The sequence below is a fragment of the Hippoglossus hippoglossus genome, chromosome 21, assembly GCF_009819705.1.
Source record: "Hippoglossus hippoglossus isolate fHipHip1 chromosome 21, fHipHip1.pri, whole genome shotgun sequence".
NCBI classification, from domain to species: Eukaryota; Metazoa; Chordata; class Actinopteri; order Pleuronectiformes; family Pleuronectidae; genus Hippoglossus; species Hippoglossus hippoglossus.
In genome coordinates, this window is record NC_047171.1 from 9839636 (window position 1) to 9866256 (window position 26621).

Sequence of the window (26621 nt, forward strand, 5' to 3'; positions counted from 1 at the left end):
GTTATTAAGAAGCAGAGGACTGGGCAGTTTGTCTCAGCAGCCAATGAACCGCCGCCACAGGATTGGGTTTCTGGCACCGACTGAATCATTTGTGTCCATTTCAATAACAGTAGCCTGTAATTTGCCACATTACAACAGAGGGAGCTAAGCTTGCTAATTAAAGCACTGAAGAACTAATAACAAACAAACAAAATACTCTTATCATGATTGCATGGATTTAAATGCATAATTCTACAGTGTTTATTGAGATAAAAAAAACGAAAAACTCAACAGCAGCCTCACGGGTATTTGTTGACAATCCTTAACACCCCTTGAAAAAAACATTCTTGTTTTGTTGCAGGTTTGCAGGACTGCTGTTAAATTGCATTGGTATTAGCTCGGGGTACCTAGTGTTGGTGTTTGTGCATTGTCCCTACACAAACACAATTTGTTTCAGTGAAGCTTGGGCCTGATGCCGAAAAGGACTAAAAACATTGCACTGTTTCCCAAGCAGAAAAAAAACGACAGTATGTGGGTAATTAATTAAGAAGCCTGTAAATAAGGAGTTTTCCTAATGTGCACATTACAGTTATCAGAGGCATCGAATAAAATGTATAATACTGATTTTAGATGTAAATGGTAAATAGACCTCATCAATATATGATTTTATACGCAGAACATTTTCTATCACACACCGTTCATACAGTGTTGGCACGGCTGAGAATCTTGCCCAAGGGCACTTTGGATTTCAGAAGATTGAACAATCAAGCTTCATTAACCCTTTGCAGTCTGAGGCTTATTCAGCCAAGATCAAGACCAACATGCCCATTTGGTTTCAGACGGGCAAATGTGCTTTTATTTTGTAATAGATATAATTCAGGCACTGAATAGAAAATGTAATAAGCGTCAGATTGAACGTATCAAAGATAAAAAGAGCCTTTAAACCTCAAACAGCTGTGAGGAGCAGCCAAAGTGTCCTGACTTTACCAAATAAGCCTTCATTTGTAAGGTGGTCCATTAAATCAAAGAAGTACAAGTACACACAAATAACTGTATTTATACTCAAGGGAATCATTGGGGCAGAAACAACATTTACATTGATTTTAATTGCTGTCTATTTGTCTTTTACTGATGCACTGTCACGCTTGGGAGAAACAGAATTTCGCTTTTTAATGTGTATGGAAATACTCAGGAAAAGGACAATAAATCAAATCTCTAATCTTAAATCTTTAAGTCAAATTACATAGAAAGAAAAAAAAACACATGCACACACACAATAACAATCACACAGGCACACGCACACACGCACACACGCACACACACACACACACACACACACACACACACACACACACACACACACACCCCTAAATACGGTGTGTACCAAGCTTTTAAAGCCAATGAAAACACCAGTTGTATCCAATCTGGCAACTGTTGTTTTGGCCAACAGAAAATGTGTCCAGAGATTTTCAACTACTCGCTGCTCTGTGGTTTCTGTGCCACAGAATTCATTTCAATAACAAAGATGAAACACTCCCACTCTCCCAATTTCTTTAATATTTTTCTGTGATCAACTAAACTCAAGAGCAGTTTTCAACTGTGCTGGCATAGAAAGACTCCAGCGTCAGATTCCAAGAAGAACCACTGCGGAGTAACCGGACATGCTGTTCATTATCACACTGTGTGGTGCTGCACTGCGAAGGACAAAACACAAACAGCCCATGCTGACCAACCACTGCTCTCTCTGGCATCTTCTTAGCAGCTGTAGCCACTAGTCTTTGGTCACGCAAAAATAAATAAAAAACTAACACATGGTGCCGAACAAATTCTTGAAACTAAACAGTTGGAAAATAATGCCTGGAAGCTTCCCAGCACCAAACATGGAAATCCTGAGGATAAAAGTGGTTTCTGGCTTTTGAAAATGCACCAGCCTTGCAGCAGCATCACACAAATCGGATTTTGCATGTCACTTTAAGGCAAAGGCAACACAAACAAATGACAAACCTAATGAAGCACCAGGCGATACACAGGCTTCATAGAGGTCAGCTTGGGACACATTTTTCTGTCTGAACCTGACCAAGCCCGAGAAAAAACCAACTGAGCCCCACCCGAACCAGACAGGCTTTCGGTTTCTCTGCCTGAGTCCAATGCAGTTAATGTTAGCAGCACTGAGTTTGTGTTACCCCTGAAACATGTGGTGATCATAATGTTGGAAGAGAAATAAAAAAGGAAGGAAGAGATAAGAGATGGAAACTGAGTTTTCATGTTAAAGCATTAGATTCAAACAGGAGGTTGACCTTAGTTCAGCATCTGGTTGACAGTTTTTATTAGAAATTTTCTAAGCATGTTTAATTAAATTCTTGCCAATAATGGATAGGCATTAATGAGGGAATATTATGTTACCACCTGCTGGATACACACTATTTGAGATAATTATGTATTTAATAAAACCAAGCGCTAATACTTTGTGACAGTGTTTCTTCAAATATTGACTTTTTTGGTGCCTGTAGAAATGTATTTAGGCCAGTTCTGATTGTGAAGTTTATCCAATCAACTTGTAACTTTATAATTAGGTCCTGTGAGTAATGTTGCCTGTAACTTTTCAAATGTTGAGATTTGTAATAAATCAAATGTCGGTGGGAGGAATTGGTCGACTTGTGTGTTGCCAAAGATAAAGAGAAACAAGATTATTATTGCACTGTGTATCCATGTACTCCATTATGTAAGCTTTTCACGGTTTTACTAGAGGAATAACTAGATTTTTGTCTTCTATTGGTGTGGGAGAGTTTTTGACCCTTTGGCTTAAGAACCAATTTAAAATGCCTATTGCATTATTTTCAAAAAAATGCAAGGTTGTCAATCTAACCCAGAATGTGTTTGTCTTGGCTTGAGAAAAAATGAAATTTCTGGAGAGAAATTATGTTCTGCCAGCGGTGCCGTGATGCCACCTTCTTTGTGTCCTTAATCACATTGGTACAGCTTGTGTGTCTGGCATACAACAAGCGACAGAGGTTGTGAGTCAGTCGCTGACTCAGGTTGGTGACGGTGAGAGACGGCAGCTATTTAGAGGATACGTTTATTCTAATTTCCTCATCTTTCAAGAGATGGGACAGCCTCCCTATCTGGTGAGCCATCCGTCTGCTTGTGTTGTGAGTGTAGGCAGCCAAATCTGTTTGTGCTTTCCAGTGAGGAAGTGTGTGGAGATTGCCTCAGGTTGTTTGCGAAGGGGTGGGTGTGTTGAAACACACTGCTGAGACACCTCACGAGTAAACATCAACTGCGCTTGATTTGATCTGCCATGTTGCCCACAGGATGAGCCCTAAACTCTGCACAAGTCTTTGTTTTTTAAATCGTTACTGCCTAGTACATGCAAATGTTTAATACAATGTAGAGTGGTGTGCAGTGCATATTAAACCTTTATAAACGCAGTCTTTGGTGCCTTAGTTAAAAAAAAAAACAACTTTAATTTTGCATTGCAATTTGAGGGTTCTCAAAAGACCCCCACCTGGGAGTGTGGACCAAGTCAGGGGAGGCCACAGCAGGCTCCTGGAAGTGGCACCCCCATGAAGGACAAAGGGCTGGGGGGACGAGGGGAGTTCTATTATTAAGGGCAATCTATTAGTCCTCCCCTTCTCATTTCATCTGCAGGGGGTGAGAACTCCAGTGTGGCTGCACCGTGGTGGCTCCCCCTGAGCCAGGAGGGGAGGAGGACGGCCAAGAAGAGGAGGAGGAGGAGGAGGAGGAGGAGGAGGAGGAGGAGTGTTGTAGATAACATGCATTATTATTCACACCACCATGCATTATTTCTGGATAACATGCATTTTTATGTAGAAAGAAAAGAACATGACTCACAGTGCACATAGAGGTGTATCACTTCCCCCAGAGTCCACATCCTTGTTGCATTGTTAGATAGACTTGTAAAAAACTATATATTAAATACAGTAGCATCTGTTGTACAGGCTTCTAAAAGAAGGGTCAAAAACTAATTGCAGAATTATTCAGAGAAATCCGAACTTACAAAAGTGGTTCGGTAATAAAAAGGGGGCAGGGCCTTCTTCATCTCCGGAGGAAGTGCTGGGGGTGTTCCCTTACTTGGGCTGGGGGAGCACTCTGATCCCACCATGACTTCTACCCTTGAATTTGGACAAAGCAGCTCAGAGAACTTGTTCCATATTGTTTCCAACCTCAGGAAATTTCTAGACATTCAACTTCATAGACATTTAACTGGTGAGTTTGCCTGGCGAGGAGCATAATACTCATCAGGCGTCTCGACCGGTGGCCCGTCTCCGCCTCTGCCTGAGCAGCGGGATGTCTCAAATTATTATTGGAACGCCTGTAGGGACCATATCTGAGAGAAGTGGTATATAATATATAATGTTAGTGATTCTGTCAAGTAATGTCAGCTCCCTGATGAAATACTGACACTGCTTTAAAACAAACTGTTGTATTAATGTATTTTGCCCCGTACACTGCCGGCACGTATCCCCTTGTGGGTCGTCTATGTAGCCAACACTGTATAGTGGGTGAATAAGTGAGTGCACAGTTGGTCACCCTCCTTTAGGGCGGACATAAATCTGCCTGTTGAAAAATACTCCTGTATAAATGTGTAGTTAAGAGGATTGGGATCAAACTTTACAAACATCTTTGACAAGAAATGGCAACAGTTATTGATTTGCAAAAAATATCTGAATAGGAAGACAAAGTAAAATGTGCTCACTGGGATAAAAGATAAACTAAAACATTAAAAAAGAAGGCTGATGGTGTTAAATGTATTTTCATGGAAGCCTAATCTTTCCTTGGATGGCATTTGATGACATTTTTGCTAGCCAAAAACATTGTCTTTTTGCTTTAGTCATTTCAATAAGTGAAGAGCTTTCCAATGCCCTCACTTCATACTCATTCCTAATGTTGTCTGGTCTGTGGCTTTGCCAATTTACGGCCCAATTGGTCAAACTGGAGGCAAATGGCACAGTGGTCTGATGTGACACTCGTCTGCGCCCAGAAAGCTTCAGTCATAGCACGAAAAAAAACCAGCAGACAACAAGGCTCACAACTTCCCACCAATCGATAAATGGAATAAGTGCCGCTATTAAACAATTCTCTTTTGGGTCTGGAGTAATGAACTATAACAGAGAAATGATAATAATGATGATAGTCATAATTAGTGAGATAATAACAGGGCAATCACAGGGTGCCGTAACGGGAGACATTAGCCGTGATGTGTGATTGATCTGTTGTGAGGCGGGCAGCTTGGCAATCGAGCAGGAGTCCCATGGAACAGGGGCGATGCAGACCGTGTGTATCTTAGTGTGTTGTGTTCACATATTTATACAAATATTGTGTTTGTAAGTTTGGTTGCTGGTTTGAAGACATATTTATTTGTGTTGTTTAATTTGTGCAAGGGCTGCACATATACAATATGTACGTTTTATGTGGCCACAGGCCCACATAAAACAACACCACTGTGGTTGAATTACCAGCAAGAAAACACACACAGCTAATGTGAAGTCAACAGTTAGGTTTCTTATACATTTGAATCTGTGTTGAAGGGAACTCCAACTACTTTGCTTAAATCAACTTCTGCTGCAGCTGACCGGCTGGCGTTGTGGGTTTTTGTAAAAACTAGTAAAATGACCATGAATCACCATGATTCATGATGGTTCAGTCCATTTCAACAACACAGACAGCAAACAAGCCTTGCACCTTCTGTTCTGTAACTCCGGCACGATAACGTCCACAGCTTTACTCCCTAAACCAAAACAGCACAGTTTGCTTTACTTTATTGTTCTTGTAGGCCTGCTTCGGATTCTTTTATCAGCACACCATGCACTTCACTGACGTCATATGCACCTCGCAAGAAGTGATAAATGGCTCCACCAAAACAATTTTGCAGTTAGCAGACACATTACTTGCACATTTTGGATTGATTCATTTGCTACACATGAAGTCAAGTGATTCCAGTTCAGGGATGCATGAAGATGGTTGCGGGAGGAGAATATAAAGCACTCAAAGATGAAATAATAGTACCAGCGAGAACTTCGATCTACATTCACCTCTGGATATCGCTTATGAGACTTCAGCCTCCACCTCAACATAATGAAGAGAAAATGAAGGTCAAATATCGATGAAGGTCATGTACATCCTCAGTGAAAAGGTCCATTTAAAGGGCTCACAGTTAAGGTTGTAAGATATGCAGAGAAACAGAAACGGTGGGAGATTTGCCCTTAAAAGTTTCACTGCTTTGAGTAGTGAAGAATGAATTCCTCCTCTTTCAATGTTTATCGGGCGGAGTGGGAGACAGAAAGCAAAAAAAAAACAAGGAAAGGAAAAAATTAAAGCAATAATTTTAGAAACCAAATGTACGCCATTTATAAAGGGTCCTTATCCAAAGTGATTTGCAGCTCTCCTCTTGCTCCACTGCACCACCTGAGGCACAGCCGCTCCAATAGATGTATGTCAAAACATGTTAAAAGGAAGCACCAGCTATAACTGCTGCACGATGTATTTAAAATGTATCGTCATTGCGATATCAACAGGCGTAATATACGTCTGCAAAAGACGGCTTGAGCTGCCAATTAATCAGTGTCAGAAGAAGAGAATAAGAAGAGAATAGAGAGAGAACAGAGAATAACAGAGAACTGCAAGGCGGCAACTTCAAATCTCGCTCCGCCTCCTCCTGACTAGATTCTACCGTGGAAACTTCTAGTTATCACATTTGTCCCGGGTCAGATTTATCACTATGAGCGGTTGATTGGCGGTGGGCCGCCTCCCTCGGGCTGTTGAGCTGTCCGTGCTCCCTGTGTCCGTAGCCAGGGACTGTTTATGTTTATCTATCGCAATTCATATCATCATCGCAGTATTCAACGAGGTTATCGCATGTTTTCCTAATATCCTGCAGCCCTAGTTCATACCAGGCTTGCATGGTGAACGGGGAGGTTAAATAATAAAATCAGTCCTGCTCCAGTTCTTGACTCGATTTCTTCTCCCACCACCTTTCTCTCTCCTCACAGACTTGTTTTCTTATTCTCAGTTGTCTTTGTCCCCTGTAGTTCTGGTTAATAATACATGCAGTATTCCACCCCAGTGCGAGTATGTGCAAATCCACGCCTGCATATTATGGTCTGCATTTGAAGATCCTTGAAAGTTTGCATTCTTGTCTACGAGCCCACAGGTACCAGGTGTGTGTGTGTGTGTGTGTGTGTGTGTGTGTGTGTGTGTGTGTGTGTGTGTGTGTGTGTGGCTGTAGGTGATTGTGCAGTAAGCCTTGGAGACACTGAGGACTGGATGCTGCTGTCCATATTGTACGGCTTTCTCCTTTGAGCTTTTGGGATGCGACGCTGCGCATGTGTGCCGGAGCAAGAGTGTGAGCGTGTGAGGCCTTCACATCCCGCCCCGGTTTGCCTGAAGGGCATGTGAGACGTGCCTGCATCCCCTCCCGAGTTTGAACAAAAGCTACATTGTAACGGGAGGCTCCTGTCTCGGCCATGATAACAGCCTCAACAATGACAAACCCTGCGCCTTGATCGGGACAAGTGAGCGCGACAGGTTTTCTATACTTTTGTTTCATTTGCTTAGTTTCTCAGATCATAGCGATGACACTCCAACAACAACCTTGAGCCGGGACAATTCCTCGGGGCATCTTGGGGGAATATGAAAAGAGCTGTGAGCTTTCTTGTTTTGGCTTTTCAGACCATGTGTGGCTAAGAATCTGCACAAGCAGGGTCCAAGGGCACAGGGGTGCAGACTGGGTAAGGACAAGGAAAAAATAAACTGAAGAAAAAAATTAGACTCAATGTTAATGCTCACAAAGTTCCACTGAGATGAGCATATGTAAACTCCTTGCACCATATACTTATATAACTACAGTACAAATCTAAGAACATGCATATTTCTTTGAGCTTTCCTGCAGCAATAGACGTTAATTAAGTTCAAGAGTTGGTGACCAATTCCTACAAGTGTCACAAGTTTTGACGACAACTTTCAGAATCTGTAAGAAACTGTGTAACTTCACTCTCTGATGCATTAGGACAGACGGACTGCTTGGTCAGCCGTTCGTCCTAAAGCAACATAATGACCCAAAACATTGGAAGAGAAGAACCAGAGAGCTTCAAAGTCTGGAGAGTCTCAAGGCTTAATCCCCATGACGCTGGACGAGGATGAACTGGACTGAGGCTTAAAGGCAAAGCAAACTAGAAATGCAGCACATTTGCATGAACATTTTGAACAATGTTTGATTTCTTGTTCATTTCTTGTTGTGGAGCACTTTGTGTTGAAAAGTGCTCTATAAATAAAGTTATTATTATTATCTTTTATTATTTTCAACTAAAAAATCTGTGTTTGGCTCCTGAATTTATAAAATCTTTGATTCCTTAAAATTCCATCTGTATATTTATTCTGTGCTTTGATTTCAGAAAATCCAGAGTCATTGAAATCTAAATCTCAGCATTCATCTTAAAATACTGGAAAAATTAGGTAGTTATAAAACATTTGACCAACAGTGTAGTTTATGATGTAAAGTGTTATTGTTTATAGCTATAATACTAAAAAAAGAGATATGATAGACTTGGAGAAAAACTTGAATGTTGTGATTGAGAGAGATGAAAATAAAACAGGAAACCGAGGCAGTTAGAGGAAATTGCAGTGCCCTCTGAATGAGGCAGACACCACTGAAAATAACAGATGGCGCAGGTCTGCTTGATGACCATATAACTTGACCTGCGCCCAAACTGCTACATCATAAGTCCACAGTTTTATTGCTAATTGCAGTGAACTGGAATATGGAGAGGTTGAGATCATTAAAAGGTTTAATGGCATGTTGGTTGTACTTTTCTCCTCCTCACAGTTACCCTCTCTCATCATCATCATTACGACACCAAGAGGCTTGTTGTAACTGCGGCGATAGTTCAGGAAGTGTCCTCAAACCCACTTTATGCTTTATTTAGCGAAGCTGATACGGGTAAGTTCAGAAATATGTCAAAGATATGAAAAATATCATGGGCATGGTTTCCATAGTGTTTCAATAACACATGAAAACAAGAGGTACTACACTATACCTGATATCCTGCCTCAATCACTATGACAGAAACAAATGTGTATGCAAATGAGGTCAGGCTCATCAACAAAGTAAATACTATATTTTCTATCCAAAGTGTTGTTGTCTTCACTCAAAATTATTGTTGAGTCCATTGCTTGTGTTAACGTTTGATGAATGCCTCATTCCTGCAGAACCTTGGTGGAAAAACATATATAATTGAATCTACAGGGGGAGTCTATGGTTGTCGATGTGTGTGGAATGGGGCTTGTGGATTGGTGAAATGGAATTGGTAGCAGATTCTGTACTTCACTCAAGTCTTTCATCATCTTTTCATCTGGCATGAAAACCCAGAGTTGAAACCTTACTTTAACTTTAAGGACTGAAAGAGTAAACTGAGAATCATCTCACACACTCCCACTCTCACACAGTCACATAAAATCCACAAACACACGGCTACAGGCCCAGGTGTGAGGTATGAGATGATCCCAGTTCATCTCCCCGTTCAGAACTGGTATTAACATCCTGAAATATGAACACCTCCACAGTGGGAGGTCGTCACATGCAGCCACATTCTTCTGCCACAATATCAACACTGACCAACACATAATGACTGATACTATTCATAAATCGGTAAAATCTTCATAGATGCGCGCACTCATTCATTCAGCCCCTCTTAATTTCACTCACTCTCTTTCTCTCTCTCTCTCTCTCTCTCTTGCTTGCACAGAACATTGTCAGACACATTTGTAAACAAAGACTGGGTCAAAACAATATCATTTGGACTTCGCAAGCACAAATGATGGACCTGATTATTTGCACACAGCAGAGAAGTGAGATACGATCACAAGTGGAAACAGGAGACACATTCAAGATGCGTTGTAATTCCCTTGTGATCGGATCTCTCAGGATGGCTGTCATTACCAGGTCTGAACAGGGCCTCTGTGGTGGCACTAGAGTGTTGTTGCATTGACCCCCTCGTATCTTTTCTGAATTTCTTTATCAATGAACTGAAAAGTATAACAAATGACTAAATGCACGTTACCGGCTGTTGCTGCCTTTGCAGAGAAGGGAGAAAAAACAGAACTTCACAGAAAGACTCATCTTCAGTTGAAATGGTCTTGACACTTTGCTCTTAACCTCACCACTACAATCAATAACAGTTGGAACGGTGCAAAGTAGTTAATTGTTTTTATATTGTGCAAATCTTTCTCTGATGCCTCTGCCGGCTACTTCCCGTACTTTTTCAAATGTGTTTTCAATTGACTTGTTGACAGGGCCCACATGTCTTTTGCCTCTAGGCTTAGTAATGATACAAAAGGCACAGCAAAGAGGCTACACACACACACACACACACACACACACACACACACACACACACACACACACACACACACACACACACACACACACACACACACACACACACACACACACACACACACACACACACACACGCAGATGTGAGTGTTGGTATGTGTGTTTCCTCCGGGATATCCATATAAAATCAGAGGCTGAAGCTGCTCTTTAATGAGTAGTGAGAAGAGGAATATAGGGCAATGGTTTGACGCACAGCAGTGGATGAAGATACGTATCTCCAGCACAGTTTGTGTTGAGGAAAAGGGTTAAGAAGTGGTGAGAACATCTGCAGTTTGACACCGACTCCGAGTGAGAGGAGAAGTGAGACGTATAAAAGGAAAAACCCCCATTACATAGTTTTTATGTCAGTGTGTGTGGGTGTGTATTCATTTGTTTGTCAAACGGCATCACAATATGGTATGTGAGTAAATGCGTCCGATCAAATTACAAGACATTCACTCTGTTAATGTTTATGTTTGCCAGTTTGAATACCTACAGGCCTTCATTTACCTGTGTGTGTGTGTGTGTGTGTGTGTGTGTGTGTGTGTGTGTGTGTGTGTGTGTGTGTGTGTGTGTGTGTGTGTGTGTGTGTGTGTGTGTGTGTGTGTGTGTGTGTCTGGCAGTCACTCATTAGTGTAGACCTGTCTCCCTCAGCTGCCAGTCTCATCCATTGTGTGGGCTGCCTGCAGTCATCCATTTCCCCCACCGCCCTACTTGGCCACATCCATCTCCACTCAGCCAGATGCCGTTAAAACCACGTCACTGCTCCATGTGTGTGTGTGTGTGTGTGAGAGTGAGTGAGTGAAGAGGAGAGAGAAAGAGAGAGATCGAAGGAGAGAGAGAGAGAGAATGTATTCCTCTTGGGTTGTTTGTGTGTGCTTTTGACTGACAACATGGCAACCATGAGTCAGTGCCGGCCTGATGGTGTTTGTATATGGTGACTATTTATCCGTCTGCTGCCTCGAGGTTTGCGCTTTTGCATCGAGAGGCCATTCCAGGTGACCACATTTCACTACAAAGGCAGATGAATAAAACCAAAACACTTCTGTTGATAAAATGGAATATTTGAGGTGAAAAAAATGCATTGCTATAAGTATTAAGGTCACAATCCATACATATTCCACTGCTTATATACTTAGCAGACTGAGCAAGGTAGCCCAGATGTCCTTCTCCACTTTCTCCGGCCAAGTCCAGCACCTCAGGGGAAACCCCAGGGGCATTCCCTGTAATCTCTCCAACGCGTCCTTGGACGTTCCAAGAATGCCACCGGAGGGAGGCGTCGTTCTCCTTTCCATGAAGCCATGGCTTTTTCTCAACCAGAGGTGAGCAACCAAGCATTTTCTAGGCAGTACCTCGCCAATAATAATCACAAAAATAATAATAATTCTATTAAAAATCAGGGGAAATCAATCACGTGCCACTGAGAGACAGACGCAGGTTTATATTCTCATTGATCACCTCAGACTGTGGCTTAACTGATGAGTTTTCTCCTCTATTTGACAGACTGCTAATTAATGGATGTCGTCCAGATTGAAGAAAACGTCTCTGTGGCACATTTTTGACCAAATGTGTTTTAAAGACTTTACTTTGGCGAGTTCTTCGATTTTAAGGCATCAGGCGATTCATGACAATGATTTGATTTTCACACAAACCTGGGAACAAGAAAGTCTATGGATCTAATTAAAAAGTGATTTTCCTGCCATCAGGCAAATAATGAAGCATTGACTGCGTCGTGTCAACCATCTTTTCAAACGGATACAACATTTCCAAAACAATTCATTCAGTCTATGGCAGCATCGGTTTGCATAAACAACACACACACACACACACACACATCGTTTAAAAAGTGAAAGACAAGCTCCTGCATGAGAGAGAACTGCACTGCATGCCACTGTCGGCTACGTGCACAACTGCAGCTCAAACTATGAGGTCTGACTGTCTGCGTGGTCGGGTACGTTATATACAATAGCGCGAGGCATATACTGTTGCACACAGGTTTAAAATGCAGCAACAGGGGAAATAACGAAGATAGAGATCTGTTTTTAGTATTATGTGTAAATTATTATTAAGTGTAAAAAATGTTTTTGTTCTTTATGAAACTACAGCGGGATAAATTAGAACATGGCGGGCTGCCACAGTCTAAATAATCAATGGGTAACACTGGGATACTTTAAGCTGGATAGTGTTTAATATCACAAATTACTCTTTCTTCACTTATTACACGGGACATCTGTAAGTGCCCAGTCACACATATAAGAATGTGAAGCGAATATCATGGGTCAAAGTTCACCAAAGTTGAACTTCACGTGAAGCCACAGATTGGAAGTGAATGAGATACATTACGTGTGAATTTCAAAAATGTTGTCCTTATATGAACAAGCCAGAGTCAAATTCACTGTATGAAGAATAACAGTTGTTATGGTTTTCTCTACAACAGGCTTTCGATGATGAGGTACAGCGTGTTTCAACACTCCTCACAAAAACAAGAAAGCTCCATGAATTCTACATAATTCTTCATTACCCGTCCTCCTCGCAACTGATGAAAACACACATTAAGCTGTTCTCTCAAATCAAACAGGCCTTTCTGGCTGATATGTACTCAGGCGGGGGAGGGAGGTATTCTGTACGCTCCCGCAGAATCACACACTTACAGTATTAATACATGCATTAAAGACCACAATGGGGGAAAAAAAGACACACAAGAGAGAGACAGAGAGAGAGAGAAGAGAGACAGCTGCAACGAGAGACAGAGCGAGGGGAAAGGAGACAGGTGGACACTTGTTGACATTTATGAGGGCTGGTGGTATCGAAGCCTTGACGCCTGTGATCTGCTCCTCGCTCTGTGTGTTAACATGCAGTGTTGGAGCGGGTGTACTATCTGCCAGTCTCCTCAGATTCACATGCATTTTAAGTGTTCGCTCTGAGACGAGAAAGGGAGCCCAGGGGGGGAAGGAGAGTAGGGGGAGCACAAGTTGGTGGTTGTCATACCAACACGGTGGTTTGCATTAAAACACAAAGATGTGACTGAACTAAAAAAAAAACAGAAGGCACTAACATCTGGCTTTTGTCTGCAATGGTAACGGATACAATCAGCACTCCCAGGTCAAATGACTCTGCAGTAGATAAGGTTTTTTTTATCAGCTCTGATCGGCAGTGATGGAAACAACTGGAAAGCAAACTCCTCTACTGGCAATGAGAAAGGAGTCAATCGCCTTTTATTAGGTTTACCCACGTTTAATCAACCCACGTATACCCACTTACTTTAGTGTAAAAGAGCTTTGAGAGATTGAAGGGTAGTGTTAACAGGTGATAGTAACCAACGGAAAAACCTAGTGGTTTAATCCTACTCTTAACACATTTATCTTAATTTAGTAAACACCAGCACAAAACTGGCTTTTACTTTATTTAGTAAAAAAAGTCCGTAAAAAAAATAAAACATTGCTTAAATTTAATGATTCAAGGGCAGACCTCAGGTGCCGTGGGCTCGCCGGTGCCCTTGAAAAGTTCCGTCCTTGCAGAAATGTTATTCTGTAAAACATTTGGCCATGTTGAATATTCTACTCATGCTAGGACCGGTCCCGAAAAATCAAAATCAAAATGTTTTCCTAAGGATCAACCAATGAAACAAGAGGCCTCACAGCACTGTAAGACAGCAGTTTTTTTTGCAGCATTATGAAGTAAAACTGGAGGCTCTCAGGGGTTTAGAAGATGGAGACTACGGAAAAAAGCAACAGTTTGCAGGCGGGTGGCTCATCGCTGAAGTCCACACATGATGAGATGAGAATGGTGAATATTTTTACTGACAGAAAACACTAACATCTATGGGAGTCGACAGTATATTCATTTTGAATGCATATTCAGAGACACAACAATACATATTGTCTTTATGGTGACATGAAGACAAGCGGGAGAGGCAGGAGAGGGAGGGGGAGAAGGGGCAGAATATCAGTGAACAGTGTTTTCATTGGAACCCTGGGGATGTATGTAATGAGTTGGAGAGAGGCATGTTTGCCTAGTCTGGTTTACACAGAGAAATGACCCCGTGATACACAGTGTGGGGCCCTCTTACCACACACACACACACACACACACACACACACACACACACACACACACACACACACACACACACACACACACACACACACACACACACACACACACACACACACACACACACACACACACACACACTTCACTTGAGCAGTGATGTTGGAAAAGGGAGCAGGAAACATTTGCCGGCGCATTCGACAAACAGTTTCCAGTGTAAAGCCCGCTGTATCATGTAAGTGAAGTTGTTTAAACTGTGGTGTTGTATTGATGTGGATATTATGCATCGTTCTGAAACAAGTCTCACAGGAAGAGCAACACAAAGTCTTCCTTCAAAGGCAGACCGCGCGGAGTTCACGCTAAATATTTAACAGGAAAATAAAATCGTGACGGCAACCATCGCTGTTATGTACAACCTATGCGACTGCAGATTCTATCATTTCCCTTCTTTTTGTCTATTTCTGCCGCTTCAAAGGAATTCAACTAGAAGCTTCTAAATTGTCCCAGTTTACAACAGGGAGCCTGTCATGACACTGCCTTACAGCAATGGTCCCATTATAATAAAGGAACGCAGAATAAAAATACTTTAACTGGATTGTCACCGACAGTTTTACATGTTAATGTTGAGACGACAGGTAATAGACAATGTGCTCGTGAACAGCAGGCTGTAAGGCGTCTGAATGGAATAAATTAAAGTCCTGATCCACCTCTTAAAAGTCAATAGGAAGAATTGCAGAGTTTAGTGGCTCGTGAGACGTTGGCCTGTTGATGCTCCTGGAGGAAAACTCGGCGGATCACAGTTCAACAAGGCATATGAATGTACCGGATTTCATGGCAATCCTTTCAATGTTTGTCGAGAGATTTCACCCACAACCATCTGCCAATCTGGAACTTACAGTGGTGCTAGAGGAAAAGCCAAGGGTTCTACACCACCATCTTGAGTGTGTGTACATCTGTGTTACCAAGCCATCCAGTAAATGTTTAGATTATTAACTGGACAAGTGAAACTCTGCTGGTGGTGTTTTAAAATTCAGAAGGATTCATTTTCTGGGGGCCGTGAATGCATGCCCCAAATTTAATGTGATGAAACTAAAGGGACTGACGTTGCTATTCCATCACAAAAGGAATGAGATAGATAGACTGAAAAAAAAGAGACAAACGCATTAATGCCCCTGTATTAGTTTCAATAAGATGCCATGTGATAACAGCCTGCCAGCATTTGGTATCATATGAGTGAGAGCAGCCACAAGTGAAGCATCAAAATTCACTGTCCAAGCAAGTCAGTGAAATAATTAAAAATCAGTTAGAAAACAGTGGAGCGGTTCATTTCAACAGCAGATATATGGATCTGAAATGTGTGTCCTATGTCATCACTAACTTTGACAGCACAGGGCACTGGCTTCAGATTCATAATACAGGTTTCACCGTTTCATGGCTGAAGAATCAGAAATCTAATGACGCTGCTATTGAGGCGAAGTTAATGCAGTACAAACGTAAAGTAAAGGAAAATGCAGATTACATTAAATTGCTGCATAGCTTACAACATCTTTGATAGGACATGTATTTGTCCACAAATGTATTTATTGTAAAATCTGATTAATCTTGGTCCTGGAATAAAAGATGTACCAAGATTTCTCTATGACTGAAATCTAGCAAGTACTGTCTGCATTTGGATTTCTCTTCTTCTAAGACAAGACTTACAAGTGTCAGGGTGAAAAATGGAAACATTTCATCCACTTTGAGAAGTTTCCTGAGGACGTTGTCCAGATCAACCTAACAGCAACTCCTTTGACATCCTCTTCATCCACACAACCGGATCTCAGCGGTATCATCTTTTGATATATATAATTTGGAATATTGTGATAGCAGTTCCAAGTCAAAACATGTGACACTGTACCCTATATACATGAAGAAGAGGACCAAAGAGTTGGTGAACTAGGAGGAGATTCAAAAAGCAAGCAGACATAATGAGGAGAAAGTGATGTAGTGGGTTGTAGTGAGGGGGAGGGGGGGGATATGCAAAGATAAAACAGGATGAGTAAAAAAAAAAAACATATTCGGCGGCATCAAGAGCCCTGCATGCATAGTGGCTCTGATGAATCTGCTCATTAGTATGACTCTCAGGGCAGATCACTCCATTAATAAAATATGGCTGTGATGGCGGCCATGACAGAGAGGGGGGGCGAGGCTGCCACGGAGAGTGGAGCCCCGTCACCTGCGGGAGCCTCGACAGAGCGGCCGTACGCGCTACATCCATGAAAAATGATAATGACATCATTTGCGGGAAAGAATCTTCAGGACTCTGGAGCAAGTTATCATCAGTCAGCATTCCTACATGCAGGGATCGCATTAGACTAAGTGTCCCAATTTACCCCGTTGCCATGATTCCGATAAGTGTGGGACACAATTTGTGTGTTTGTGTGTGCGTGAAGCCACATGTGGGGACACGGTCACCGTATTGACCGCGTCTCCTGACAGCTATTTGTGTCCACACGAGAGCTGCAGCCAATTATCGACTACGCTAAACAATACACGCTCGAGACCCACAGTAACAGTAGTAAATAATGCATCATCATATCTACCCTTCATGAATTATACATGTCTCCATGTTGACAACTGTTCACAGTTGGCATGTACAGTATTAATTCCTGTGTGTGTGTAGCCAGTCTCCATCCTTCTTCGCACTAACTAATTTGTGTGATTAATTCCGTACCGTGTCAATATTTGTGTTACACAGCATGGGGAGTTTGTCAGCATGGCAAGAATTAATGCATGCTTTGATTGCCTTTGGTTTATATAAAAAAAAACAGGCACTTTCTATGGTAGGACTGTGTAACTGTGTCTCAGAGTTTAATTGATGGCTTAATATTTTCCCGCGGAAGCCGACTGGAGCGCGGCCTGCCTCTGATTTAGCCAAAAATGGTCACAAAAATATTTGTCTAAGATATTAAATCTGGGACTGCAGCGATTGTGAAGTCATTTTCATGCTGCTTTTCTTGGCTTTTCGGTCCACGACTCTCGCTGTGTTGTGCTTATACGCTTTTAACCCGCACTATATCATTGAGCATGTTTACAGACACAATTAAATCATATTATACATACAGGGGTATATTTCACCAGGTCCTGCAGCTGATATATTTTATTAATCATTAAATACATGGATAACAACATGTTTCTGAGGCTTATTAAACACATTCGGGTTGTTCGAGTCAGAGAGATGTTGATTTATCTCTGGCGACTTGCGAGTTTGTCAGTTTTGTCTTTCCACATTGACAGAGAGGAGGAAAAAGAGACCATTACATGGTGAATGTGCCGCCTATTAATATTAAAACTATTTAAAGCTAATTATAATGCACTCCTACATCCGTGATCTGTAACACCAAGTTCCCTGCACTCCACACACAGGCTTTGAATTATTTACTACACTTCTCCACAGAGGGTAGTGAGCGGCGGCACTGTCTGCTGCTGAATCTCACACGCACACCCACACCCACACCCACCCACACCCACACACACACACACACACACACACACACACATGCCAGCACACACCTGCAGTCCTTGTCTCTGTCTGTCAACCTTCTGCTAAAGACTAACATAGACATCTTTTTTTCTGTCAATTCACTTGGCCTTGATCACTTGAAACATGCACGGTGGCCAAGACGTCTCTCGGAAGGACATTTACGTAAAACACAAATCGCAGTGGAAGAGAACCACAATGGATGTTGACGATGAAATGAGCAGAGTTGTAAACCTCGGTCACGTGAGTTGTCCGGTAAGGATGAAGTGAAAATGTTTGTGTTCTCCCTTGTTGGATGCTCCAAGCACCTGTGCACCTCAAATAGACAATAATCGAATGGGACTTTTCAGGGCGTCTGCAAACAACAGCTCACTTGACGATAGAGAGTAACTCAACTCAACTGTCAATCACTTCAGCAACGGACTTGTCATCAAATAAATCGACCAGTCACTTAGGAAATAAAGAAACCAACAACAAGCTGAAGCATGACAAACGACTAACGGAGCTAAGTTGTCCAGCCTTACCTTGGCAATCTGGACACACCAATTGAGCAGCAGCTGGGATCCGATGTTGTCCTTGTGCTCGAGGACGTAGTCGAGCAGGCACCCGTGGGGCATCAGTTGCGTGACCAGCTGGATGGTGGGACTCAGGCAGACGCCCAGCAGGCGGACCAGGTGGGGGTGCTCCATGCTGGCCATGATCAGGGCCTCCTGAAGGAGACACATACACACTCAGGCATGTGGGGTGGGAGGAGGGATGGTGGAGGTTGACGTTTGTAATAGTATGTCAACAGATCCTGCAATATTTGTTTGCTATATTCATCAGCCAACTGTCTTAGGAAAACATAAATTACATCACTGACGTGTTGTTTTTCTGATCTTGAGTGTTCGTGTAGAACTGAGCTTGAAATTCGCCTTTGAAGCTGCGGCGCTTTGTCGTGAGACATTTTTTTGTCTTTTGATTGCAGAGAATATCCCAATTATTTTTGATTGAACTGCACATGAAGACTTAATATCCTCTTATTGCATATCTCCATTAACAGACAGCACAATTTAGCAGAAAATCAAACACATAAATATACAGTTTGAATAGTGTTGGCAGCTTTTATTAACTGAGCAGGTTTGGTAAGCGAGTATAGTAAAGAGGAAAATCACGACTGTTGTGTTCACTTATTAGACTTAACTTCCGTTGTGTTTCTGTTTTTGTCTTTTCTTATTTATTGTTGTGTTTTCTTGTATGTAGTTGTTTTTTGACTTGTTATGTTTAGAGATATGCCATTGTGTTTTCTTGTGTGTGTTATTTTGTTTGTTGTGGTTTGCTGTTGTTTACTTATTTTATGTTGTGCTTTTTTTTTGTAGTTTGCCTTTGTTTTTTTATTTATAGTGTTTTCCTTTTTGCCATTGTGATTTTTGATTTGTTGTTGTGCTTTGGGATTTGCTGTTGTGTTTCCCAATTTGTCACTGTGATTTGCACTTAAGGGTCTCATTAGAAATTGCACACATAAAAAGTCAAGTAAAGTTTATATTTAAAATCTACTGTTAGACACTTGTCTAACTGGGTTTGTCTTGATCAGAATAGCATATTTATTGATTTATGCAACTTATTCTGTTTAATACATTAACTCAATATTACTTTTACTTGGGTAACGTGGTTAAATCTATAGGCTTTTGACTAAATACAGGATGTGTTTCCATTGACATATTCAGAGGATCAGTGCTTCATTCACAAGTTGTCACATTAAACCCAAACTGTAGTTTTGCAGTTGCCGTAAAAAGGACGAATGCCTGAGAAAAGGTTCCAAGACTCAACACACTGGCAGAGTCCATCATGTTTACAAGTGTAGACTGAACTGTCTGAGATCATAGGAGCTGTTATTCTGTTTCAGGCTGAAGTTTCTCTTGAAGTTAGCAGCAAGGTTCCACTACGTCAGAAACAGTAGATTTCTATACAAAAAACCCTGCACATCAAAGTGACTCGCTGCCTCACAAGGCTGTCAGCACTCTTTGTAGTAAATAAAAATGTAGTAAATACATCACAGGGAGATTGTTGTAAATCAAGTGTCTGTGTCCTTTATTTTTTACTACAAACTACAGTAAGATTTGTTTCTTTTTCAGTTGTTTGGTGTGGAATATTTCTGTGGTAGAAGCCGCTACTGAATAGAACATATGCACATATGAAAAAGCTGCTCTGGTACATTATTTATCAGGCTTTGAACTCGCTTGTGGTGTCAACACCTATACGTACAGGGACTTATAGAGCAGGAGCAAACATAATATATTAGTTTGCTATAAGGAATACGATGGCAGCACCGTGAACATTCACTACTTATTATTCTAATGCTAAAAAAAAGAGCTACCAAAGAGAAATACAGCTCGTTTACTCCGTGCAAATAAGCGCCGACCCCACGCACACACATACACACATGCACAGGCTTACACACTCGGAGCCTTGTTTCTGCAAGGGTTAATGTGATAATCCATCATGAGATGGATAACAGTGCAGCAAAAGCACACAACACTGGTGGAGGCGGTTGTGTGTAAGTGTGTTGCAGAGAGACAGAAATAGTCGGTAGTGCTCTATTAAGAGAGAGATAGTATCACAACACATTGTAAACTTTATGGTATCCCTGCTCCTCTGGTGACGGCAGTAGATACAGTGAATCGGGCCAAAGTCTGTGAGAGACTCCAGAGTTGATCAGGGACGTTATCCAGAATCACACACGTGAAAACAAACTCATTCACGTACTATAATGAAAACTTCACGTGTGTAGAGGGACAATAATTTAACTTGGCTAAAAAAAACTATCCTGGCCTCACAAAAACACTAGTTTCCCTGTCTCAATGAGTGTTTCTCATTTTGTTGTTGAACATACAAAAATTATGCAATAATTTATTGCAGTTACGTTAATGCAGTAAAGTAGGAAAATGGGCTTAGAAGTCTTCAGAAGTTTACTTAAACCAAACAAAGTAAATTGCACTATTGTGACATGTGCTGATAACATTAACAACCTAATGAGGGAAAGATGCATCAATCAACTTTCTTGAATAATGTAATATTACACTTCAAGGTAATAATCACTAATTACATTAACAAGGTAAATTATTGTTTACTTCAAATCTACCTGTATTCAAAACAAATTAAATAAAGTGGACTCAGTCTAAAGTTATTTTTACAGAAAGACACAAAATGTGAACCGGATGAATTGGATGTGATATTGATTTTTGTGGAGCACTGTGCAGCTTAGTGGATTACAAATTAAGTTTATTATCATTATTATTTATGACTGTGGAATACAAGTTTGTGGGTCACGGAACAAAAGCCTTAAGCAGAAGTTTGACAATCTGAAGAAGTGATATTGTCTGAAGCCAAAAATATGTAACCACACTGTACACGCACAGATACGTAGATCCAGTCTCGGTGTTGATACCCTGGCTTTTCACTGGGATCATTGTGTCAATCCTCAGATATTCTTCTAAGAGGTAAGTTAGTGTGACCTGCAGCTTGAGGGTAACCGGGTCAAGTAAACAAATCATTATCCTCAGTAAAGACCACTGATGTTCCACGGTGCAGAGGCTGAGCCCACAGCTGCTCAGAAAACAATACAAGAAGATTGTCGACTGGATGAAAGTGTAGGAGATCATCACTGGAAAATTAGACGGCGATCATTTTACTGAGCAAAAAAAACTAAATTAATCAACTAACAATCAACAAATTAGCTCTGAATTTGTTTTCAGCACATTTATGATTTGTTTAACTTTTTCTGTGCGATCCGGCTCAGCCAATCAGAGTCAGATACATTCGAAATTGCCATTCACATGCACACGTCTACTCCTAAATAGCCTAAGTACATTTCCCTCTTTTTCTAACAGCCACTATGTCTCTACAGAGTCTATAGAAAAAACCTAAATCTCCCTTCTGTATCTCTCTTTCTTATATTGTGTTTTTTTCATGGGTGATATCTGCTTCTCTGTTTGTCACACAGGCCCCAAAAGCCCATAGTGTAGAACAGAAGTTTAAACACACACAGGATATTCATCAAAGACGTCTCGATAAAAATAGAAACGCTAACACCCCAAAATCTCTTCCTCTCAGACTGTCAAGCTGAGTGCAAAACATGACCGCAATTGGGTCGGTTTCCATGTGTGTGTCTGTGTGTGCATGTGCACGTGTGTTGAAGGATGTTATTTCATCTGCATTGCATCATCGTGGGGTAATCATTTTTTTTTGTGCTTTTGCTTTTGAAATGAGCCGAGTTATGAAAGTTTAATAAACGGTGGCCCCCGTGCACTGTGCCGGGAGCCGGTGGCGTTGCGTGTGTGTACCCAAGAGCGTGGAGGGGTCCTAGAGGCCCCCCGACGATTTCTATTCCGGAGTCCATAGGGCGTAAGCTTAGTTCTCAATGCTACATTTCACCAACTGAGCTAATGTGCAAGTTGCGCTTTCTTGTAAATCACTGAGGAGTGGGTTCAGTATTTTGGGTTTTTTAATCCACTCCCGGCACAAAACAATAAGTCATGGTGCCAACAGTGCTCTGATACAGTAGGTTTGTTGTATCTGAGAATTGTAGTAATATCGTCATAAAGTTTGCTGGACTGAAACTGTTTTACAAGAACATAAACTATAAACTAAAACACTTTTCCAAACCTCAGTTATTAAATTCCACCTCACACTGTATAAGTAAATCCTCTGAGGTGTAAAGCCAAAGCTCACCGTTTATGTGCACACATTGTTTCCATTCGCACCCCCCTGTACACTGCATGGAATCCAGTCAAAATCTGGCTCAAATGCTTAACATACAAATCAAAATTGGAATGGATTTTTGTTGTTTTTTCGTCTTTTAGCTCAGTTTTACAATTTCCTGTTCTGAAAATACTCACGTCCATGAACTCCACGTTAGCCTTGGGTCCGGTGGCCTCATTTAGGATTTTTATGGCCACTGGAATCTTCACCGTTTCACCCTCAGGAACCCAAATACCCTAAAGAAACACACATGATGAGTCAGTTTATCAGAAGAAAGGTGCTGCAGACTTTAAAAGGGATGAATCTCACAAACAGGATGAGAATGTACGGCATGCTGCATAATTAAAGGTTATTTTGTCCTTGTGTAGAGACTTGTGTGGAGCTGTTTAATTACTTCGAAGTATCTAATTTCAAATGGGATTAAACTGATTTAGCGGCTGCCAATGTGGTCAAAGCAAAGAGGAGCGAAAACAACTTTGGGAAAATGTTTCAAACGTGTTTCACCTCATGCGACGACAGCACGTCCACCTCCACTCAGTTAAAACACCTGCTCTCACAAGGCTGTAATTTCCATGTCATACCTCTTCTTGATTGTCTGCCTACCTGCACTTCTGATAATAATTATAATGCAGCACAATGACTCACCACTTTGTGTCTCATATTAACTATACTCAGGGTATGTAATATTATATGTAGACATGCTCCTTATAAAATGTGCCCTGGAATAACTTCTGCCATCATTTTGTGGTACATGAAATAAAACTGGACTTCACTCATGGCCAAAATATCTTCTAGTAGATAGATATGTATGATTATAGGTTAAGGCAGCTCCTGAAGTAATTAACATTATATGGCCTTGCCTTGGTTGTTGAAACTGACCATTGAACTGCTGAGATCATATGTATGCTCAGCTTCCTCTACACTCTGCTATCCATAGAGCTTTGACAGCCGTTTCTTTGCCAATCAGTGATATTTAGATAAAATGAATACAGCTAGTGACAAGTAAGTGAAAATAAATGAGTTTTATAGTGAGAAATCTCAATTGGCACCGATTTTGCCCAAAACGGCCATTTGGAGAAGACGCCTAAACGCATCTCTACTAAAATCTCTATAACTTTGCTCTGCTTCACTTAATTATAATAACATTGGGCACAGATGGTGTTCAGATGTTGTGCTGTGGTTGTGGGATACATCTGCATGATTTCATAGGAGATATTCACTTGAAAACTGCAAAATCTGCAGACATGAAATCCTCTATTCATCATGTGTTCCCTTGTCATTTACTGCGACCTAGTAACATCTATACTGATGCTTACATCTCTACAGAAACCTCACAGCTGCTACCTTTATATAGATACCAATGTTATTCATATAGACCCTGAAGTTGCAGAGATATACACTATAAATTGTAAGCCATTTTCAAGCAGGGGAATATTAACGCTCTTCTGTATCATGTTTGACCTGTTTTCTTGCACGCATCCACGACAGGTGTTTCACTTGTGTCATTGTGTGTTAAAGTGTGCGTCTCCTTTCATGTGCTCGTAAAAAACAAAATACAAGAAACACAAGGCGTCACTCATCAAAACATTGCGCCACTGGTGGTTAAAAACTCTACAGGGAACCTTTAAGCGTGGCACCTTATGTAATGGGAAATTGTTTTATGTTTTGGAGAAAAAAGAGCTCAGCTGCATAGCAAAAAACTTTACACATCAATCTGAATGCTGAAGCTCATTAGCCACGACCTCTGGATTGTGTCTGAATTAATAAGATCGTGCAGTGAAGCTGCTAAAGTGAGTTTTCTCAGCTGACTGGCTGAGAGCGTCTCAGCGTCACACAACTGCTCCTCGACTCTGAGAGGATCCAGTGGAGATGAGATGTATTTACCTCAATGCTGTGTGACCACCAGGGAAACTACTGTATGGATGCTTGGGCTCAACCATGTGACTGTGAATGGACTATTTTTCTTTACATGCCCAGAGGTTGCAGATTCCCAGAGGTAACATGCAAGAAAAAGGACATCTGCGCTCATGCCAGACCTCTGACCCAGAAATGTGCTGTAATATGAATGGATGGATCCACAAAACGTCCAGTGATGTCAGGACGAGAGTCTATTCTTTCTCGTTTAAGTGCCGTTCTTCTCTACCTCCTCTCCCCAACCGGTCATCACACTGGGGGTGACCTCGGCTACCTCATATTCAGTGTAACCCCAGGGGTCTCAGTGTCTGCTATATTACTTATTCTTTTCAACCCCACCAGCCTTACATCTGATTTACTGTCATTATCTGTCTTGTGATCCGTCTCTCTGCGAGATCTTACAAGACCTTGGAAAGGATCTCAAGTTTCAGAGTAAATATGAAATATCTAACACATTTCAACTTAAACAAATGATCAAACAAACACATACTTTTCCATTCTTTGAGTGTTTTACCTTGTAAACGGTCCCGAAGGCCCCAGAGCCGAGAATCTTGACCCTTTTGAGTTCTGTCTCTTTCAGGATTCGAAGCTGGGCCTGGTTGGGTGCTGCCCCACTCGGTGTTAAAGGTTCCACCAGCTAAAAACACATCAAGTAACACAGAGGACATTCAATCAGATTTAACTGTGACACAAACCCTACAACACAAACTCCCAAAAATCTGTTAAATATTTTCTTTCTGGATTTAGAACGCAATGCTGGCAGGCAGGTAGAAAAAGCCCAGATGGTTGACTCGACGTAAGCATATACCCTGCGAGGTCTTAAACAGTTTGAAACACTATGACCCGTGTGGAACACTTAAATGAAGGTTTCTAAAATGAATTTGGTAATAAATGTGATATTAAAAAACAGCATTAATGTATTTCATCAAGGAACATACATATAATTTAGTTTACAGCTTAAAAGAGCAGTATATCTTTAACCATCGAGTCATAATCGATCATGAGGATATATTATGGAATGGTTAAAATCTGTCTTATTGTTAAGCAGTTCTATGCAATTTAGCTTTAAGAGAATGATAGGAACACAACTCACTTTTCATGTATTGTTCATGCAAATGCCAAGGCGAAATTAACCTGATCCTACCTCAATTATGTAAAAGAACCTTTAATTCAGACTGTTTTTCTTCTAATATTTATCATTCATACGAGACTGTTCCTAGAATCAATGGAAAACAAGCTGTTTCAGAAAAATATCCTGACCTAATTTCCAAGAACTCATGCTGTGAAACTCAGCTTTAATAATAGGAAACAACAATAACCGCAGAGTTGCTTAAAGTTATGACTGAAAAAGAAGTGTTGCTTTTAATGACTTTTTCCATCAAGACAAATGCGAACTCTGAAGTGCCAAAACCATTTCAGTATAACGAGTGAGGACATTTAATTTGTGTGCACAGGAGAGCGATGGCGAGAGGTGGATGGAGAGCAGGGAGAAAGAGTTGTGGGATGTGGATAATTGTGGAGCCTGAAAAGATTTGGCACTTTTGTTGTCTCATTACCGCTCAAGTGGAGGAACGGACAAATGAAATACCTATCGAGTAGGAAGAATTGTATATGTGGAGGGAGAGAGGGAGGGAGGCAGAGCGACTGTGGCAGGAACAACAATAACAACAAGACAGCGATGGAAAAGTGAGCAGTTGAATTAGTTTAGAGGATGCAAAAGCATGAGAGAGGGAGCAAAACGAGGAGAATTAGGAGAAGAGAGGACGATTAGAGAGGGAGGGCAGAGAGAGGAAAACAGGGAGAGAGAGTGTAAATCAGCCTGGCTGTGGTCGGCACCTTCTGTCCCTCTGGCTCTGCCATTGATTAAAAAACAAAAGTCCGTCTTCAAATTTTTTTAATGGAATAACAAATCAGCTTCTGCAGGATTAAAATTAGAATGGTGTTTATGTAGCCCCCCCCCCCCCCCCTCCAAACACACACACGACAATACAGATGTCTTCAAAATGAACCATCTACAAACATTATACA

At 41.3% G+C, this 26621-nt stretch overlaps 1 protein-coding gene across 3 annotated transcripts in view; it reads right to left on the bottom strand.

The window, feature by feature from the left end:
• LOC117754645 (receptor tyrosine-protein kinase erbB-4-like) overlaps positions 1 to 26621 on the bottom strand; it is a 286366-nt gene that overhangs the window by 31675 nt on the left and 228070 nt on the right. For 2 of the 3 annotated variants that reach the window (XM_034573681.1, XM_034573683.1), the window contains exons 18-20: positions 25108 to 25230; positions 22817 to 22915; positions 18464 to 18649 (exon numbers count right to left, since the gene is read on the bottom strand). In XM_034573681.1, coding sequence (XP_034429572.1) covers positions 18464 to 18649; positions 22817 to 22915; positions 25108 to 25230 — 408 coding nt within the window. The remainder of the gene's footprint in view (positions 1 to 18463; positions 18650 to 22816; positions 22916 to 25107; positions 25231 to 26621) is intronic. The other variant, XM_034573682.1, reaches the window with a different exon arrangement.